At 34.6% G+C, this 16,697-nt stretch overlaps 1 protein-coding gene across 1 annotated transcript in view; it reads left to right on the top strand.

Moving 5' to 3' along the window:
* The window catches only part of LOC127831243 (uncharacterized), a 108,994-nt gene extending 93,934 nt beyond the window's left edge, over window positions 1-15,060 (top strand). The window contains exons 2-4 of the mRNA XM_052356226.1: window positions 11,874-12,513; window positions 12,679-12,784; window positions 14,867-15,060. Coding sequence (XP_052212186.1) covers window positions 11,874-12,513; window positions 12,679-12,784; window positions 14,867-15,060 — 940 coding nt within the window. The remainder of the gene's footprint in view (window positions 1-11,873; window positions 12,514-12,678; window positions 12,785-14,866) is intronic.
* The last annotated feature ends 1,637 nt before the right edge of the window (window positions 15,061-16,697 follow it).

Here is a 16,697-nt window from a genome sequence, read left to right on the forward strand (position 1 = left end):
GTCGCTATTACTCAGTTACCGCGTTAACACCAGTGTAATTAATATTCATTTTAGGTTTTGTTACCGTTTGGCGTCCTTGGATATTTAACGACATCAAAAACGTTGTCGCTATTACTCATTATTGCGGTTAAATGACGTTGCATCACTTGCGCAAATTATCCATTCGGCTCTCATTATTTTATTAGCAGACGACAAATGTTGATTCTGATTGGATGATTAAAATACACTGTTACTGTATACAATCGACATTACCGCAGGTCATGGATGTCTGATTAGATAACTGATTGCACGTTGTTATCAGATTATAAGCAATACACCGTGTACAAACACAAGGTCAGCGTGTTTATTCTACGTATGTCTGTCAATAAACCGGGCTACCGCTGTTATAGATTTATAGTAGCCCGACGGGCGTGAGCTGAAAAATTTCAGTAACCCGATAAAAAAAAATCGGTAGCCCCCGGGCTCCGGGCAATGGATTTGTCGGACACTGATATATTTGTACTTATAATAATTACATCATACACAATAACATACCACCTAATACAAAATATTACAAATGATAATCATTCAACACAAATTGACCAGTCATTTTCAGGTAGGGCTTTAGTACCCATCTCTGTATAGCAGAATTGTTATGCCTTCAACTGGCATAACTCCTCCTACAGTATTAGCACTAGAGCATTGAAACTTACACACATGGTAGCTATGAGCATATGTGCGACAGTGCACTGTTGGGAATTCTGATCTGACCCCTTGGTCAAAAGTTATGTGGGTTGGGCTGGGCAGGGGTCAGAGATTTTCACTCATTTTGTTTAGGTTATTTTGCATTAACTTCTTCATTTCTACACCGATTTACTTAGAATTGATACTGAACATCTCTTATGACAATATGGTCAATCTCAACTATGAATGGCCCCATTACAAACCCTGGGGCTCCCCTGGGTCAAACATGCGGCGTTGAGATACGCGTCGGCCTCTGCCGCGCCATTTATAGTTACTTTAGACATTGGTCTGTGTATATTTGTTGAAAATGTGCAGTCCACTGTGTTCACTATTAAGTACACTTAACTGTAAAAAAATTGTGTGTAATATAATCATAAACGTCTCTCGTGTCTTTGAATTCATTAAAATTGGGTTATTAACATTTTGAATGTGAAAATAGTTCATGAAGAGCGATTGGCTCTTGCTTTGCTGCCATTTAACCATTTTTTGCAAATAATGAGAAGAAAATGAAGGTATATTTTCAACAAATTTTTAAAAAGTTGTCATTTTTCTTATGTTGTATAGTATAAAGTTAATTGCAAAATATTATTCATATATCCCAATTTTAAAAAAGTCATTGACACTGCCCCTGCGAACTGTTTTAGAAATGTTCTATAAAATTTCTAGAATTGTACTGGAACAAATGACTAGAAGTGTTCTGGAATCATCCTTAAATGTTCTAGAATGATTTAAGAACAGTTGTTGAACGTTAAATGAGAATAATTTCTAGAACAATTGTTCTAAAACAGTTCTGAAGGTTTTTAGAACTTTTCCAGAATTGTTCTAGTGCTTTTAAGATCATATAGCTAAATTTTGTAATAAAGCTTATGAAAATAGTAATATTAACCTATTTTTGTCAATAAAAAACACCTAAGAAGTTATTGATAAAATTGAAAATAAAAAATATAAGGTGTCACAGGTAAGTACTTATGATTTTTCTACACTATATACAACGCTTCCTCACGCTTTAATAAAATCCAAACTTGTTTCTTTGATTGAAAAAACTTTTGCTAGAGAGAAGTGTTTGTATCTAGCTTTAAACACTAAAACAGCTTTTACTAATCAGATATTAGATAATTACATCATTTGGACTTGTCTTGACTTTTGTGCAGCACTTACTTTTCTTTTGGATAACTTGTTTGTTGAATTTAATGGTTAAATATTTAAACAAATTATCTGTGTTCCTATGGGTACTAATTGTGCGCCACTTATAGCTGACCTTTTTTTATATTGTTATGAAAGCGAATTTATGTTAGAATTATCTAAAACTAAGCAAGTAGATTTGATTAATTGTTTGAACCTTACTAGTAGGTACATTGATGACATACTTAATTTAGATAATCCATTATTTAAACAATATATTCACAAAATCTACCCAAAAGAACTAGTCTTAAATAGATCGTGTATATCCAATACAGACGCTGCGTTTTTAGACTTACATTTAACTTTTAATAATAATTTGATCAAAACAAGTTTATACGACAAACGGGACGATTTTAACTTTGAAATTGTGAATTTTCCGTTTCTAGATGGCAACATCCCTAAAGGACCTTCCTATGGTATTTACATTTCGCAGTTGGTACGTTATGCCAGAGCATGTTCGTGTATTAAAGATTTTAATGATCGTAATCTAATATTAACTAAAAAATTGCTAAAACAAGGCTTTTTGTATCATAACCTAAGAAATAAATTTGCTAGATTTTACTCTTAAGTATGGTGATTTAAATTCAAAATATAATGTTTCTTTAAAAAGGCATTTAAATAATGGAATCTCCCATCCATCATTTTACGGAGATGTTTTGAAGCGTGTCCGCAAATTAAAATATGTTAAACCAAATGTTCATATTAAACTTTTCAATTTAATTAACTTGTTTTTATCAAAGAGATACGATGCTTATGTACTTAAAAACACGTGTTTGATGGTTTTCGATTCACTATATATGTCTTCCCTTAAAATTTGGAATCATTAGTGATATTATAGGCATTTTTTACTGTTGAACAAAATTGTGTCTTTGTGTCGTATGAACAAATCTGCATGAAAACTACATTTGGACTCAAATCGTACAACAAGTCATTTCTGTCGTCAGTTGTCAAAACACCTATATACTGTTTGATTCCAATAATGTCGCTTTAATGGAATTACTATTTTTATATATTTGATTCTTAATATTTAATCAACTAAACTTGTTTTATTAGTAGTACAATTTTGCAGTAGCCCCCCATTAATAGTTTTATTATTACTTTACAGTACCGCCCCTGGATTTTGTTCACGTCATTGTGTCTTCGCCTGTCAATTACGTCATAACTCTTTCTCTGTTCCTGGGTACATGTAAGCTACATGCATAGGTCATTGGGTTTATAACGTTCAATTTTATTTATATTTTCTCTCTGATAGGCGTTTCTTTTTTTATTTAATTATTATTAATTTAATTTTTAGCAGTCACATAAACAACCAAGCAATGTAATATGGAATTTTTACACCCATTATTGCTGCTTCTTCCTGTATTTGAGCGATGATTATCTGAAATATTAACTCAATGACGCTATACCGGTATTTTTAAATCTTTTTCTATAAAGAAGGAATGTAGTTGACACTTGTTTGTAGTTTCATTTTATCGTTCGTCAAAAAGTTGTAACTGTGTTCCTCTGGTATCTTCAATACCATTGAGTAATTAAATTGAATGCGTTTTAATTCCCTTTTATTATTGTTTGATTTGAGTTACAATGCTATGACGTTAAATTTTATTTACACTTAAATGTATTATGAATATTGTTGGGCAAAGTGTGAGGTTGAGCGCTCTATAACCGGTTTAAACCCCCAATGCTTTGCATTGACCGTTCCAAGGCGGTGACCCCAGCTTTATTTATATTTTGTGTTTATGTTGGTTTGTATTGTGCTGTATTGTGATGTTTTGTACTGTTTGGGCAATCAGTCACTTGCCTTAAATAAAGGACCAACTAATTTTTTATATGAAAATTCAATACTGCGCCAGCAGCTGGAGTTTCACTTCTTTATATTGTATAAATTTCCAGAACTGTTTGAGAACACTTGTTCTAGAAATTTTCTCATATAACCTTCAACAACTGTTCCTTAATAATTCTAAAACATTTTCAGTATGGTTACAGAACAGTTATAGTTGGTGTGTCCTAGAACTGTATAAGGACATTTTGAGAACTGTTTTAGAACGTTTGTTCGAGACTTATTTGAAGCAAACCTTCAGAACGGTTCTAAACATAGTTCCAAGTGTACTATTCATCATGAATTAACCTGATTGCCTTACATTATTAAATAAAGTTTATATAAGAGAATATATAAACTTTATTTAGCTACAACAATATACTTCATATAGTTACAGAATTAGAAAATAAGTATAATATTGTTGACATAAATATTATGTATAAACAAAAGGTATAATTAATATATGAAAGAACATTTTAAAGGAAGGAAATTCCCCAACTAGAGGGAGATAATATGTAGGACAATTGTAGAACACTTGTAGACCTTGGTTCTAGACCTGTTCTATATGTGTTCTTATTCCCCATTATAACTTTTGTAGAACTTACTAATTTGAAATTGAAGTCAAATTATCATTTTCTGAATTAGTTTATTTTAAATATGTAGAACATTTGTAGACCTTCAGGTTCTAGACCTGTTCTATATGTGTTCTTATTCCCCATAAAAACTTTTTTTAAACTTACTGGTTCTTAAAGAGTTCTAAAAGTGTTCTAGAACTACATTTTAGAACATTTTAAGACATTAATTGGACATATTTTTTCCTTGAAATGTTCTAAAAATGTTCTTGAATATAATTGGAACAGTTTCAGAACTAAGCCATGTTCCACAAATGTTCTGGAATTATTATAGAAAATGTTCTGGAACAGTTCCAGAACATACGTTCTAGAATGTGAATATGGATTGTTCTAGAACTGTTCCTGATGTTCTAGAACAGTTTCAATTTCTAGAACAAATTTTCGCAAGGGTAGGCTTATATACTGTTTGATTCCAATAATGTCGCTTTAATGGAATTACCATTTGTATTCATTTGCTTCTTAATATTAAATCACGTAAACTTGTTTTATTAGTAGCACAGCCCCATTAATAATTTTATTTAGGACTGCCCTTGGAATTTGTTCACGTCATTATGTCATTATGGATTTTTGTGACGTCATACGACCGACTTTCCCAGTTGTAATCTACATGCATAGGTCATTGGGTTTATAACGTTCCATTTTATTTATATTTTCTCTCTGATAGGCGTTTCTTGTTTGATTTAATTATTTTTAATTTGTTTAGCAGTCACATAATCAACCAAGCTATGTAATATGGAATTTTTACACCCATTATTGCTGCTTCTTCCTGTATTTGCGCGATGATTATCTGAGATATTAACTCTATGATTCTACATTCTCAAATCTTTTCTATAAAGAAGGAATGTAGTTGACAATTGTTAATAGTTTTATTTGATCGTTCGTCAAAAAGTTGTAATTCTGTTACTCTTGTATCTTCAATGCAATTGAGTAATTAAATAGTAATTAAATTGAATGCGTTTTAATTCCCTTTTATTACTGTTTAATTTGAGTTACAATGCTATGACGTTAAATTTTATTTACACTTAAATGTATTATGAATATTGCTGGGGTGAGGTTGAGCGCTCTATAACCAGGTTTAAACCCCCAATGCTTTGCATTGACCGTTCCATTGACCCCAGCTTTATTCATATTTTGTGTTTATGTTGGTTTGTATTGTGCTGTATTGTGCTGTTTTGTACTGTTTGGGCAATCGGTCACTTGCCTTAAATAAAGGACCAACTAATTGTTTTTAATGAAAATTCAATACTGCTCCAGCAGCTGGAGTTTCACTTCTTTATATTGCTACTGTATGAAATTTCAATATCACATAAAAATAAACAAATTGTTAGACCAATCTCGTATCTTCCTATAAAACATTTTATAATGGTGTATTTTCTTTGCCATGAATAGATCGTGTGACAACAACATAAGCTTAATAATCACAAAAGGTTAAATAACAACACAACATATTTGGAGATAGTAGACCAAGTTTGCAGATGATTTGTATAGAACCCTAATTTGGAAAAGTACCTGTATCTTATCAATTGGCAAAAATTAGGGTGCAAAACCCCTGAAATCGGGAAAATACGCATAGTTAAATCTTCCAATTGGGAATTATAGATTTTTAGCTCCACTGGCCGCTTATGTCATGGTCCTGTGTCCGTCGTGCATGCATGCGTGCGTTAACTTTTCCTTTAAACATCTTCTCCTAAACTACTGGTCCAATTCTGATGAAATTTTCAGGAATGTTCCTGGGGTGAACCTCTTTCAAATTTGTTCAAATTATGCCCCTGGGGTCAAATTTGACCCTGTTCCGGGGGTCACAAAATTGAACATTTGCTTATATAAGGCCTATTTTGTAAAAACTTTCACCATTTTTTTGTCCATAACCATTGTGCCTCGGGGGTCACAAATTGAAAATTTGCTTATACAAGGTCTATTTTGTGAAAACTTTCAAAATCCTCTCGTCCATAACCAATTGGCCTAGAGCTATCAAATTTGGTATGTAGAAACATCTAAAAGTCCGCTACCAAATATGTTCAAATTATGCCCCTGTGGTCAAATTTGACCCTGTCCCGGGGGTCACAAAATTGAACATATGCTTATATAGGGTCTATTTTGTGAAAACTTTACAAATTCTCATCCATAACCATTGGGCCTAGGGCTACCAAATTTGGTATGTAGTGGCATCTTATAGTCCTCTACCAAGTTTGTTCAAATTATGCCTCTGGGGTCAATTTTGACCATGCCCTGAGGGTCACAAAATTGAACATATGCTTATATAAGGCCAATTTTTGAAAACTTTAAAAATCTTTTTGTCCATAACTGTATGGCATAGGCCTACCAAATTTGGTATGCAGTGACATGTAATAGTTCTCTTCTAAGTTTGTTCAAATTATGCCCCTGGGGTCAAATTTGAAACTGCCCCGGGGTCACAAAATATATGCTTATAAAGGGCTTATTTTGTGAAAACTTTAAAAATATTCTTGTCCATCAACATTAGGCCTAGGACTACCAAATTTGGTATGTAATGACATCTTATAGTACTTTACCAAGTTTGTTCAAATTATGCCCCTGGGGTCAAGTTTGACCCTGCCCCGAGGGTCACAAAATTGAACATATGCTTATATAAGGCCTATTGTGGGAAAACTTTAAAAATCTTCTTGTTCATAATTATAGAGCCTAGGGCTACTTAATTTGGTATGTAGTGACATTGTATAGTCCTCTTCTTATTTTATTCAAATTATGCCCCAGGAGTCAAATTTGACCCTGCCCTGGGGGCCACAAAATCGATTATATGCTTATATAGTGCCTATTTTGTGAAAACTTTAAAAATATTCTTGTCCTTAACCATAAGGCATAGGGCTACCAAATTTGGTATGTAGTGACATCTAATAGTTCTCTAACAAGTTTGTTCAAATTATGCCCCTTGGGTCAAATTTGATCCTGCCCGGGAGTCACAAAACTGAACATACGCTTATATGGGGCCTATTTTGTGAAAACTTTAAAAATATTCTTGTCCATATCCATTGGGCCTAGGGCTACCAAATTTGGTACGGTATGTAGTGACATCTAATAAACCTCTACCGAATTCGTTCAAATAATGCCTCTGGGGTCAACTTTGACCCTGCCCCGGGGGGTCACAAAATTGAATAAACGCTTATAAAGCGCCTATTTTGTGAAATCTTAAAAAATTCTCTTGTCGAAAACCATTCGGACTATGGCTACCAAATTTTGTATGCAGTAACATCTTATATTCCTCTACCAAGTTTGTTCAAATAATGCCTTTTGAGTCAAATTTGACCCTGACCTGCGGGTCACAAAATTGAACATTTTATTCGCTTATATCTTGCTTATTTTGTGAAAACTTTAAAAATATTCTTGTCCTTAAAGGGGCCTTTTTACAGATTTTGGCATTTTTTAACTTATTCATTAAATGCTTTATATTGTTAAATGTAAACATTGGATCGTAAAAGCTCCAGTAAAAAACAAGAATAAAATTTAAAACAGGAAAAGAACATTGCCCGGAGCAGGTTTCGAACCAGTGACCCCTGGAGTCCTGCCAGAGTCCTGAAGTAAAAACGCTTTAGCCTACTGTGCTATTCCGCCAAGTACATATACTTGACGTATTTTATACCTTATATAAGCAATCTTCGTAGTTTCACAAAATTTAACGACAAAAACAGAACTCTCCAAATTATTCAATCGTTTCGCGTTGCAACGCTTTATAATTTTTAGGTTTTAAAATCGTCAAAAGATGCATATAATGGCTATATTAGACCATGGTAAATGTTCAGTATTACTGTTTCCTCACAAATATCATAACTGAAACAAAAATTTGCGAATCTGAAACAACTTTTTTCAATTTTGTCAATTTACCAAAGCGTGAAAAGATCCCTTTAACTCTAGGACCAAGGGCTACCACATGTTGTATGTAGTGAGATATAGAAGTCCTCTACAAAGTTGTACATGTGCTTAAATAGGGCCTATATTAAAGAATTTGCACATGCCGAAAATATTTTTTCAGCCTTTTTTTCAGCAGTGGAGCGATACAGGGCAATCATGGCCCTCTTGTACTTGTTTGTTTACTTGCAGAAAATGCACTTTTGGAAAAAAAATGAATGAATTTGCCTTTCTTTTTGGAAATTTTCAGACAGCAATTGGGAATTTCGTAGTTTTTCTTAAATTGGGAAAGTATACCTTTTACAGGTTACTTTATAAAGAAGGGAAAAACTCGCTGGGTTGCATGTCATAAGCCGCTTATCACAGGCTAGAATGTTAATACTCAGACTATGTTTAGAAATAGAGGACCATTTTCTAACAAGCAGGGTTATTTCGCTTTGCATCTGTTCTTTAGTCCGTTTGTCTATTGGTTCGTAGACCAATTGTGTTCCACAATATATCTAGGGAATGCTTTGACCTACAGCCAGGCAACATATTTTATGTTTACATCGAGGAAAATTAAGAGGTCAATCCATTTTTAGGTCAATAGGTCAAACTGGTCACAAGATTATAACATGAAATTATAAAGATTTAGTAGTCAGTTTTAGTTCCTGTTATACCCATAATAACAAAGAGAATAATAGGTTAGTGTTGATCATGCAAGGCTTAGAAAACAAAAAGCACAAGCCTTGGCGAGTGCTTTTTCGTTTTCGTGCTGAGCATGATAAACCTGATCTATAATCAACACTAACCTATTATTATATTTATCTTTTTTTTTAATCAGAATATTGTTCTGTAACAAAGAGTCGAGCGTTATTAATTAAAATTTTAATCATATTGAATTGCAAATCTTTACGTGTTATAATATCAATAAGACATTAAGTTGTTATATACAAGGAACTACATTTGTTTACAACGGAGCCTAACACCACACACAATTCACTTTCGATATCAAACTATCAAGTCGATCACGAGGTGCACAATATTTGCTTCTTTGTTATAATATGTGGTTATTTCGTGACGAAATAACAAAGATTACTTGGATTTAAGCTAATTATATACATTAACATTTTGAATGTGGAAAGTGGCACCAAAGAATTGTGAGGCAAAGTTGTTCGAACTAGAGAAAGACATTTGCTGGTGAAGTGACTGGGTGGGGCGAACATCAAGATCAACTTGTTCTATGGTAGACAGTGGTTGTCTAGGCTGCATTTCGGTCATAGTTTCGGTGCATGAAGGTGATCAAGAAGAATCTGTTGGATTGTTACATTTACTGGACTGAGCAAGAATGTTTGAACACTTTTGCTGCTGTTCAACAGATATGTTGGAATAATTGGTTATGGACTGGACATTTTTGTGTCCTGTTATGGCCATGGTTTCAGTGAGTGGAATGTTTGCATTTGGAAGTTTTTGGACCAGGAATTTGCGAACTGAGTGGCTTGTTATTGTCTTGTGCTTGAGAAAGCCGTAATCTTTTGCCATGGCCTTCAGCATCTGACCTAGCTTGTTGACACCCAATTGTTGACGCAAGAACCACTGGGATGCAGTGTCATGTGTGCGTATTGCCAGGTAGAAAGGGTGCTAACTTGAAGAAAAATCAGATGGACGCATACAGAGTAAATTAACACAGGATTTCTTGGTCCAGACAATTGTTGTCTACGATCAAAGGGGAGCAATTCGAACTGACTTCTTCAAAGGGGAGCAACAACAACAGAACCTATTTGCAACATAGTGTTAAATTTACCTAATACTCGAGGTTTAAATGACAATAAATGACAACAAATACGTTTTTTTTTAAATACTTTTCTTTGTTTTAAGGTCATTAAGATTGACAAACATTTGATATTGTTTTTATTAACCAGGTTTTCCGAAGGAAAAAACTGGTTATTAGATTGGCGAATGCGGGCGGGCTGGCTGGCTGGCGGGCTGGCTGGCTGGCGGGCTGGCGGGCTGGCGGAATAAGCTTGTCCGGGCCATAACTATGTCGTTCATTGTCAGATTTTAAAATCATTTGGCACATTTGTTCACCATCATTGGACGGTGTGTCGCGCGAAATAATTACGTCGATATCTCCAAGGTCAAGGTCACACTTTGAGTTCAAAGGTCAAAAATGGCCATAAATGAGCTTGTCCGAGCCATAACTATGTCGTTCATCGTCAGATTTTAAAATCATTTGGCACATTTGTTCACCATCATTGGACGGTGTGTCGCGCGAAATAATTACGTCGATATCTCCAAGGTCAAGGTCACACTTTGAGTTCAAAGGTCAAAAATGGCCATAAATAAGCTTGTCCTGGCCATAACTATGTCATTCATTGTGAGATTTTTAAATCATTTGGCACATTTGTTCACCATCATGGGACGGTGTGTCACACGAAAGAATCACGTCAATATCTCCAATGTCAAGGTCGCCACGACTAAAAATAGATTTAAAAAAAAAAAATTACAAAGGGGGTTAATTTTTTTTGGTCATTTCAAAAGTTCAGTTTGAGTTTTCTCCCTTTATCAGATTTTTTTTTCACAATGAAAACCTGGTTTTGTGACAATTTTGTCCCTTGTTATTGATGCACTTGGCAAATACAGGTGACGAGGTGCGTGAGCGAAAATAGTCCCGGTTCAGCAGTTGATGACGTCATTTCGTGCCGTTGATTATAGCTGTGCCATTGATTATAGATGAAATTTAATCAATGAGGCTTTAATCAACCGAATTCGCTGTAAAAGTGGGATAAAATATTTTAAGCAGATTTTCAATTATGATAAAAGTTATTATTAAATGCATTTAATAATTGAATTTTAATCCATTTAAGACAACTGCATTAATGTCAAACAATTATTAACAAACATATGGAGTTGCACGAGTTTACCTGACAATTAATATATTACTGTAGACGTATCCCTCTATCAACAATCATTTTTGAGTTACGCATCTCACATCTGAACGCATATGATTGTTTGGATAAAAGGACATGTATCTTCTTATGTAAAAAAACACCTTAACAAACATATAAAGATGCGTAATTTCACATGGTGTATAATACGTTTAGAATATTTCATCCCACTATCAGCCGTACTCATTGTGTTACTCACAACACAATTTTAAATGTTATTTCTTTGCTTATCAAGGGCCATAACTCTGGGTATGTTGAAAAAAGACAAATAAAAATATTCAGGTGGGCAAAATTACACAATGATTAATATTTATGTAAACTGTCAGTCCTCTAGTAGCAATACTGTTTATTTTACACTCGACACATACTTTAAAATGTCTTTTTTTTATAAAAATGACACATTACTACAATGATAATGAAAAAAAAAAGAACCAAAATATAGAGGTTCGCAAGCTAACATGCCGGGTTACTGTACTTGTTATAAAGTTGCAGAAATACATGTTGAGGTATATACAACAGAAAAGTCAAGGGGATGCAAGCACAGAGGTCAAAGGGCAAATCTGTATAACCCCATATTAAACCTAAGAAAAGAGTTTTTATTTATTTTCCATGTTTGTTTAATTTGACACTGTATACTTGTTTGAAGTATTACATAAGATCACTCACTATTCCTTGGTATGTTCATTGCATTGTATTATTTGTTCTTTTCAGCCAGTGCAGTAAAGTGACTCCAATTAATGAGCTGACCAACACGCAGCCCACAGACCTACAGGGCCTGTTAGTGGAGCTCAAAACTGTCTTGGGAGAAATCAAAAGCCTACAGATCAGTCAGGAGGTCAGCGTTCAGTCATTGCAGAGAACATACAATGAACATGGGGCAGTCTTAATAGAACAAATGAGTGGCAATTTAAATGCTGATATAGATAAGTGTGGAAATAAGTATGTGGACACATCGGAAAAAAGTAAGCAATATATAAAAGAAGACATGTGTAGGAGTGTACTTTCTATCTTGAATGAATTTGATAATATTACTGTGAAGGAACTAAACGAGATGAAAGTTGAAGTCATAAGCATAAAAGGGTCTGTTTCAAGTTCTATTCATAAATGCACTGGTCTTCACAATGACTTGTCACAATTCCATGAAATCGTTCAGAAAATTGGAGATAATAAGGAGCTCTGCCTTATAGCCAGCATAAAATGTAAGCATATAATACAGCAGGCATTGACTCTGCTTGGAAAGTCAGGCAAGGTGTTTAAGGTCCAGGGGAAGTCTGCGCACGATGTGAGAATAACAAGTGATTCAAAACGATTCTGTTGGATTCAAGCTATATGTGCTCTCCCAGATGTACAGGTACTGGTTGCCGACAGAAATAATAAAAATGTAAAGCTGCTGAACCAGCAGTACCAGGTGGTGAGTCACTGGGATGTGGCCGCTGATATACGGGACATGTGTCATATCACACCCAGTGAGGTTGCAGTGGCTGTGAAAACTGCTAGAAACACACATGGGGTTCAGTTTATCACAGTCACCCAGAGCCAGATCACTCCTGGTAGAAAGCTTGAATTACAGCATGGATGTACAGGTATTGCCCACCACCAGGGTGAACTGTTTATCTGCTCTGGTACTGCTCTGTACAAATACACATTAAACGGCAAACATGTCTGCAGCCTCTATGAAGATATATCATATTCATTATATACAGGTAAGAATCATGGTTAATTCATCCTGATAATATTCGTATTATGAACAGTGATTTTTCTAGCCATGGTGGGAAAAGGAGTCTAGTCAAATTGTGCTATTTTAAATCCATACAACTACAAATTTGGAAATTTGTATCGACTAAATGAATCGGATTGGGAGTTATTTTTTTAATCAACAAATATTGACCCATTAGGCCTTTATCTTGTTATTTTGAAAAAAAAGTCATATATATTATAGTTATGTACTTTAAGAGATGATATTATAAAATAAAATTCAGATGTAATAGCAGAAAACCCGCTGATGTATTATACAATATTTGTTCTAATAAAATTAAATAAATCATACAAACACGTCACTGTTTATTAAAATGTCTTAGGTACTAAACATGTTTCGGCCATAGCCTTCATCAGTAATACATTCATATATACAAATACAAAGGAAATGACGTCAACGTCATACAATAACGTAACGTTGTTTGGCGGAAAAATATATATAGTACATAATATTACATAATACATAATACAAAGATGGATCAGTGATGAAACAACAGTCTATTAGTAATAATATAATTTATAAAAAAACATATTTTTTTTAGCTTGGCTGTTTTCGGAGAAAACCACAGGTATTGTCATAGCCAGCTTGTCGTCGGCCGTCAGCCGTCCGCCGTAGGCGTCATGCTAAAACCTTAACGTTGGCTCTAAAATCAAAGTGCTTCCACCTACAACTTTGAAACTTCACATGTAGATGCACCTTGATGAGTTCTACACGCCACACCCGTTTTTGGGTCACTAGGTCAAAGATCAAGGTCACTGTGACCTCTAATATAAAACTTTAAAATAGGCTCTAAAGTCAAAGTACTTCCACCTACAACTTTGAAACTTTATATGTAGATGCACCTTGATGAGATCTACATGCCACACCCCTTTTTGGGTCACTAGGTCAAAGGTCAAGGTCACTGTGACCTCTAATATAAAACTTTGACATAGGCTATAAAATCAAAGTGCTTCCACCTACAACTTTGAAACTTCATATGTACATGCACCTTGATGAGTTCTACATGTCACACCCATTTTGGGGTCACTAGGTCAAAGGTCAAGGTCACTGTGACCTTTAATATAAAACTTAAACATAGGCTCTAAAATCAAAGTGCTTCCACCTACAACTTTGAAACTTCATATGTAGATGCACCTTGATGAGTTCTACACGTCACACCCATTTTTGGGTCACTAGGTCAAAGGTCACTGTGACTTCTAAAAAAAATAATCTGACAAGCTTTTGCAGCCGAGCGCGGCACCTGTTATGCGGTGCTCTTGTTTTTTACAATATTTGTTCTATAATTTATATGTGCCCTTTGAATGCTACAGTACATTGTAGACAAAACAAGATTCATAATTATTGATTTATAAATATGAGTAATGAAGTATTTTGACTGTCACTACATGGCATGTCTATAAATAGAAACTGAGTTCCTGGGAAAGAGACACTTTATGACCTTGTCTTAATTTTATGGTTGTTAAATGATTGTACATGTACACAATGTTTTCCTGTTGATTGAATTGTGCAATTGTTTCAGTATGTGTAAGTGTTTCCATCTGTGTAATTTTGCTTCAATTCATATCTAACTCGCCAGTCGCATTTCAACATGTGAATGTTAACACAATAGCTCTGCTACTGAAGTTTAATGTCACACTTAACTATTGAATCATTGAAATGTATGCATATATTTTAGATGTATAAAGGCCTATTCATAGCAACATATGCGTAATATAATATCACTGCAGTATGTTTAATAAGATTATTTAACATTAACAGTAATTCAATATCTTGATGTTACTCTGTTTTGCAGTAGAGAAGTGTGCTGTGAGTCCCACAGGGGACAGGCTGTACATAACCAACCCCTCCCAGCACAAGCTTCTCACCCTGGCCAGGGATGGCACACTCCTGGCTACATTCAGAGACCCAGCACTAGGTGGCCAATATGGTCTACATGTGACCCCTGCAGGCCAGGTGCTGGTCTGTGGAGGCTGGTCCGACACTATACTACAGGTGGACTGGGAGGGGAAGAGTAAGCTGGCCACTCTGGCTACTCAAGAGGATGGAGTGTGGAGACCAGAGTCAGTCTGCTACAGCAGCACATCATCCATCATTGTGGGACAGTGGAGGGACAACAACATCCTGGTGTTCAGAGTGGAATAGTGTGTATGTATGAATTAGTTGTTGTAATTAGTGATAAGTATTTCAATGACACTGTGTAGTTGAGCATAAGAACATTGTAGTGTTTTATATTTCAAAAAAAGTGTGTGTGTAATTGCAGATGCAACATATATGTGTACACATATTGTGTTTTTCTTATACAATGTTGAGTTTGTCTTTGAACATTAGAACTATATAATATGTACTATTGATGTTATATTGTTAAAATATTTGTTTCATTATTGCCCTTTAATTAACCATTTGTCATAAGCTGTGTATGAAATGAGAGAACCATTTAAATAATGGTTTGTACATACATATACATGCACATGATGCTTGTGCTATTTTTAGACGTTCATTTCTAGATGAATGTAAAAAAATGAATAATGAATAATTACTTCAAAACATAGCAAATTTATTTTACATTTTATAAAAACTTTTTTTAAATATGAACAAGTTTAAGAAATCTTAAGATGAAAAAATATTGATCTTTTCAGTAAATTATATTATAGATTTAGAACACATAGTGGGACATTGGTTATTTTTTGTGCTGATGATACTGTATGATTGTAAATTATTACATTGTTAATTGTGTATGAGGCTTAAATTGACAAACAGGATGGACAAAATCTGGCTATTCTGCTTTTAATATTAAGTGTATTTTGGTTGAGAAGTTACAATGATTCCATCCAGAGACAATCTAATTGTCTATAAATAGTTTTCATAAAAGGTTGACATGGGAATTATTTCTGTATACTCTATGACACACCTGTTGTACATGCTAAAACTGAAGACCTGCACATATGACTGGAGTATCGTTAAATGTTATTCCCTTTTATGTTGTGTAAGCCAACTAGAATCTTGTTTTATTTCAGGTTATGTATGTGCAAGAAATTATGTTATGTGCAGTAACTATTGGTCAAATATTTGTGTGCGGGCTAAATATTTGCTTGTGTGTCACTCAAGTACCTCTTTATATGAATTCTTTTTGAAATTGGCCAGTCTATCAACCAGTGGGAATGTAAGAGAATACACATTCAATCCGCAATATGTCAGCAAGTCCTCATCCAGCTGTTCACTGAACAGGCTACAACTGATATTATAAGATACAAGCAATTATTTCAACAGTAATGAATGTCATTATTGAATAAAAAACACCATTGTTGTGAACATTATTGAAATGCCCTGTGCTTTAATATGATAATCTTGTATACAAGAAGGAAACTGCTGATTATGTGCCCTGAGTGTTGATATAGACTGCTCGCATATTGATGCTCGTTCTGCATAGACATACAGGATAGGAAAATAATCAGTTTTCTTACGTGAAGAAAGGCCAGGTACTTTACAATCCATCCGGATAACAGACACCGCAAGGACAATATGCAATTGGTAGATACATCTCCAAGCTGTGGAGGTAATTTCCTTTCACTGCCAAGTGCCATACAGGAATTAAAACACAATACTGTTAATACGGACTATCAATGTGGATCCACGGTAACTGGTCCAGCCCTCATGGATTCATAGACAGCAAAGCGGTCAGCCAAGTTGACCAGCTAAGCCACACTCAAGCCCCTGACCGCTGTTACAGACTCATGTGACTCACGAAATGGCAGTGGACACCAAACCAGACTAAAAGACCA

The sequence above is a fragment of the Dreissena polymorpha genome, chromosome 5, assembly GCF_020536995.1.
Source record: "Dreissena polymorpha isolate Duluth1 chromosome 5, UMN_Dpol_1.0, whole genome shotgun sequence".
NCBI classification, from domain to species: Eukaryota; Metazoa; Mollusca; class Bivalvia; order Myida; family Dreissenidae; genus Dreissena; species Dreissena polymorpha.